Source organism: Penaeus chinensis, chromosome 4 (genome assembly GCF_019202785.1).
Source record: "Penaeus chinensis breed Huanghai No. 1 chromosome 4, ASM1920278v2, whole genome shotgun sequence".
Taxonomy (NCBI): Eukaryota; Metazoa; Arthropoda; class Malacostraca; order Decapoda; family Penaeidae; genus Penaeus; species Penaeus chinensis.
The window spans coordinates 8,675,152-8,680,151 of record NC_061822.1 but is presented as its reverse complement, the minus strand read 5'-3'; the positions used below and the strand labels follow the sequence as shown (position 1 = coordinate 8,680,151).

Genomic DNA, 5,000 nt, shown 5'->3' with positions numbered 1-5,000 from the left:
GTGTGTGTGTGTGTGTGTGTGTGTGTGTAAGCATATAAACATATTCCACACACACACACACACATATGTGTATATATATACATATATATATATATATAACATGTAAAATATATAAGTAAACAGCTATTTGCAGATATGATTTTAGGAAAGCGTCCCTCCAGCAAAACAAGGGAACTCTGCATAATGCATAATAAAAATGCGAATGAGCCTTGTTTGTAAACGATGTTGAACTTAAGAAACATGACTTTCGCAGCTGAAAAATCATCTAAATCTCTTTCATTGCAAGCCATTAGTCGTTAATTAAAGAAAAAAATATGGTTGTTAATTGTCCGTTAATTCTGTATCTGTTTTACTTACCTCTTGATTAGCATTTTACGATTAATTTAGTTAAAATAAAATAGGAAATGCTCATGATGACTATTCTTAAAAAAAAATCAACATTTACGAAACAAAAAAATCATAATACTAATAAAAACCTAACTAAAATCAACAATAAAAAAAAAACTATATAAGTACCATCAACTCATTTACCTCTCCAAACGATCTAATCATCCAACCAGCATCGAGGTAATGATTACTTTTCAACGTGCGACCCGTAAGAAACGCCCCATTCGAGATACTGTGTCACAGGAGACGCCTTGGATCAGAAGGTATAATCTCGGGCCTCGTGATGACCTGGTTGTTCGGTAACCAGACCTCGCTCCCCGCGCGGACCCTCACACGCACGCTCACAATTATGCGCGCGAGCATTCGTCAGCATTGTAGGCACACGCAGATGCTTATTTTTTATTAGTATTTTATTTATTTATTATTATTATTTTTTTTTTTTTTTTGTGTGTGTGTTATATATATATGTGACATATAACATATACACATATATATAACTTATATACATATATATAACATATACATATACAAATATATATGAATGAATATATATATATAGAGAGAGAGAGAGAGAGAGAGAGAGCTGTGTGAGTGTGTATATATATGTATATGTATATATATATACACACACACACACACACACACACACACACACACACACACACACACACACACACACACACACATACACACACACATACACACACACATATATACATATATATATATATATATATATATCATACATATGCATATATTTACATATATATACATATACATATATACACAAATATATACATATATATACATATATAAATACAAACACACACACCCACCCACCCACACACACACACACACACACACACACACACACACACACACACACACACACACACACACACACACACACACACACACACACACACATACACACACACACACACACATACATATACATATATATTATATATATATGTGTATATATGTATATATATGTATATATATATATATATATATATATATATATATATGCGAGCATATGCGAGCTACACACACACACATAAAGACACAAATGCGTGCATTTAACGTTACTCATGTTACTCTGAAAATATTATTATGATTCTCGCAGGCATTTCCCTTTTGTGATTAGTTTTGCTTGCTTTCGTTGGGGGGCGATAAACTCCGGCAGCAGACAAAACCTGACACTGATAATGGGAAAATCAGCTTTATACACACTCTCAGTCTGCGTAGTATATAACAGAGTACAATGTTTTTGGACAAATGCAATATCGCCGCGAGGGAGTCGTGTGCATGTTAAAGGAATAAGTAAGGATGGAAAATAATACACAAATAAATAGATACGTAAATAAACTGATAAGTTAAAGATAAGATAAATAAAGATACCCACATGCACGCGCAGGCAGGACCTTTAGAATAATTTTTTTTTTTTTTTTCCGAAAATAGAACCGGCAGAGTGACCGTGGAAATCGGCGGCCGAATATTAGAACAACATTGATTTCATTATCATAGATAGGCGCAACGTTGTGAAATAAATGTGGGAGCTGTTAGTCAATGCTGGGAGTAAGTTACACCAGCTAGAAGTAAAATTTAATGAAACCACAAAAGGGAATGGAACGGACACGTACTAAAGCCTCTTCCTAACCTGGGTAACTCGAGGAACAAGACAACAGAATTTAGCTTTAACATTGAAACAAATATTTAGGTGTCAGCTTTGCACTGACCGGATTAATAACATGGAGGCTGTAACTGCATTAGCTACTAAAAAGGGAAATCCGAAGTCCGGGAACCTGATGCAGAAACGTAGGAATAGTAAAATAAAATCTGGATGAAATCAAATCAACAAATTAACATAGACTGGTATGTAAAATGAACATACAAAAATTGAATCATTACTCTTCAACAACATTGATAAGAAGTATAACAGTAATGAAACAATTAACGTAAAAGGCATTAATAGTCCAAGCTCCTCCTCACAGACAGAAATAAACGTAGAAATTAGAAACATATCGATCATCAAATAAAAGAAGCACGAAAGGAGGGGAATCACCAGGCGATGATGTCATTAGTACAGACCTTGCAAAAGTTACAAAGAAAACTGCAATGGGAAAATTATCCATTGTCCTTACTAAATATAAAGTAAGAGCATCGTATGTATAAGGCCTTGGAAAGTGCACTGGTAATTTTGATAATAAAAAAGGGAGATACAAATAATTTAAGAAAATGCCGACCTGTTAATCTAAGCCCCATCACGTATAGTACATTAGACACAATACATTTTAACCAACCTAGGAAACAGGATTCTCTGCAATATATCACATCCACACATTAAACGAAAGGAAAATGGCAAATGTGTGTAGGCAGCCTCTGTACATGACAATCATTTGCTTCGGAGTAATTACATTTGTCGAAAGAACAACATGAATAGAAGCAATTCTGTGACAGGATTAGTGGCAACAAGAGTAATTATCAAGCCGATAATATTTCACCAACACTGTTTACAATATACCTAGAGGTTACGTTTAGAAAGATAGGATGGAGCAAAAAAAAAAAAAAAGGATTAGAAAAGGAGAGAATCTAAGTACAGTCAGTAAACGAAGTTCAAAAATTACTAGTAGACAATGAATAGGAAACGTTTTGAAGACATAAAACTGATCAGGTAAGGGTCTCGGTCACCAACTGAGAGAATGAAAATACCCCTTGTCAACATGCAATCGAGTGATGGATTAGCTAAGTTGGACTCCCTTCGACAAACACAATAAACCTTAGGAACCTTCACTTGGTACGTTCTCCCCGCCACAAAACTACGACTTGCTCAGAAAAGCATCGAAAGTTAGAGGGTAGAAAATAAAATAAGCAATAAGAAGAGGAGAATGTGGGAAAATTGCAGTGGATACGTAAAAAAAATGTATTGGTACAGAAGTGGGTAAAGAAGATAACAGATTGGTACAAAAATATATGTAATGCATACTGATATACATGCACACATAAAAGTGAGTGAGTATGTGTATGTGTGTGTGTGTGTGTGTGTGTGTGTGTGTGTGTGTGTGTGTGTGTGTGTGTGTGTGTGTGTGTGTGTGTGTGTGTCATATTCCTGTTTTCTTAATTTTCAGGTTCTCTCTTTATATGACTGTCTCCTTCCTTTTACATCTACGATTTTAAGGGAAATATAAACCAATAAGCTTTTATCTTATGACAATCCCTTCAACGGGCTAACAAAAACAATGCATCTTTACCTTGTTTCAGTATTCAGTAAATATAGTTGCTTATATATATCTATTTCATTTCAAACTTACATCATCGTAATCAATACAATTACATCATAATCCATCAACAATACACACACAAACAACCCCGAGAGAGAGAGGGAGGGAGGGAGAGAGAGAGAGAGAGAGAGAGAGAGAGAGAGAGAGAGAGAGAGAGAGAGAGAGAGAGAGAGAGAGAGAGAGAGAGAGAGAGAGAGAGAGAGAGAGAGAGAGAGAGAGAGAGAGAGAGAGAGAAATAAATAAATAAAGAAAGAAAGAGAGAGAGAGAGAGAGAGAGAGAGAGAGAGAGAATCGTCACCACTGAGCCAAAGGACAAAGCCTGCTGCAGGAGATACGAACCTATCTGTCAACCGTCATAGGCTGATCCAATGGGCTTAGGGTGATTGCCTCTCCCTGCCGTCTGTCTGCCTCGCTGGCGTCGGTGCCTGTGAGATACGAGAAAGGGAGAGAGGGAGAGTGAAAGGGAGGAAGGGAGGGAGGGAGAGTGAAAGGGAGGTAGGGTGGGTGGGAGGGAGAGAGGGAGATTGGAAGGAGGGAGGGAGAGAAAGAGGAAGGAAGGGAGAGAAGGAGATTGGAAGGGAGGGAGGGAGACTGGAGGGGAGGGAGGGAGAGAGGAAGATTGGAAGGGAGGGAAGGTGGGAGGGAGATTGGAAGGGAGGGAGGGAGAGAGGAAGATTGGAAGGGAGGGAGGGAGAGGAAGATTGGAAGGGAGGCAGGGTGGGAGGGAGAATGGAGGAGGGAGGGAGGGAGAGAGAGATTGGAAGGGAGGGAGATAACGATATTGGAAGGGAGAGGGGGAGGGAGGGAGGGAGGAAGATTGGAAGGGAGGGAGGGTGGGAGGGAGATTGGAAGGGAGAGAAGGAGGGTGGGAGAGAGGGACATTGGAAGGGAGGGAGAGAGAGAGAGATTGGAAGGAAGGGAGTGAAGGAGATTGGAAGGGAGGGAGGGAGATTGGGAGGGAGGGAGGGAGGGAGGAAGATTGGAAGGGAGGGAGAAGTATGGGAGAAAGGGAGATTGGAAGGTAGGGAGGGAGGGAGAGACTGGAAGGCAGGGAGGAAGGGAGACTGGAAGGGAGGGAGGGAGGTAGGCCAGAGGGAGAGATTAGATTGATGGAGGGAAGGACCTAGGGATGGGTACAAATTGTTTGTGTTGGAAAGGGGGGGGGGGGTTAAGAGGAAGTGGAGCATGAAAAGAAAAGGGAGAGTGAGACAGAGAGGGAGGCGGAGAATAGGAGAGAGAGAGAGAGAGAGAGAGAGAGGAGAGAGAGAGAGAGGAAGAGAGAGAGAGAGAGAGAGGAGGGGGGGGGGGGGGAGTGAGTGAGTGAGCGAG

The 5,000-nt window shown here is 39.8% G+C and overlaps 1 protein-coding gene across 1 annotated transcript in view; it reads left to right on the top strand.

The window, feature by feature from the left end:
• Positions 1–5,000, top strand: part of LOC125025185 — a 24,697-nt gene that overhangs the window by 13,102 nt on the left and 6,595 nt on the right. Inside the window, exon 5 of the mRNA XM_047613161.1 lies at positions 631–686. Within this exon, the coding sequence (XP_047469117.1) occupies positions 631–686 (56 nt within the window). The remainder of the gene's footprint in view (positions 1–630; positions 687–5,000) is intronic.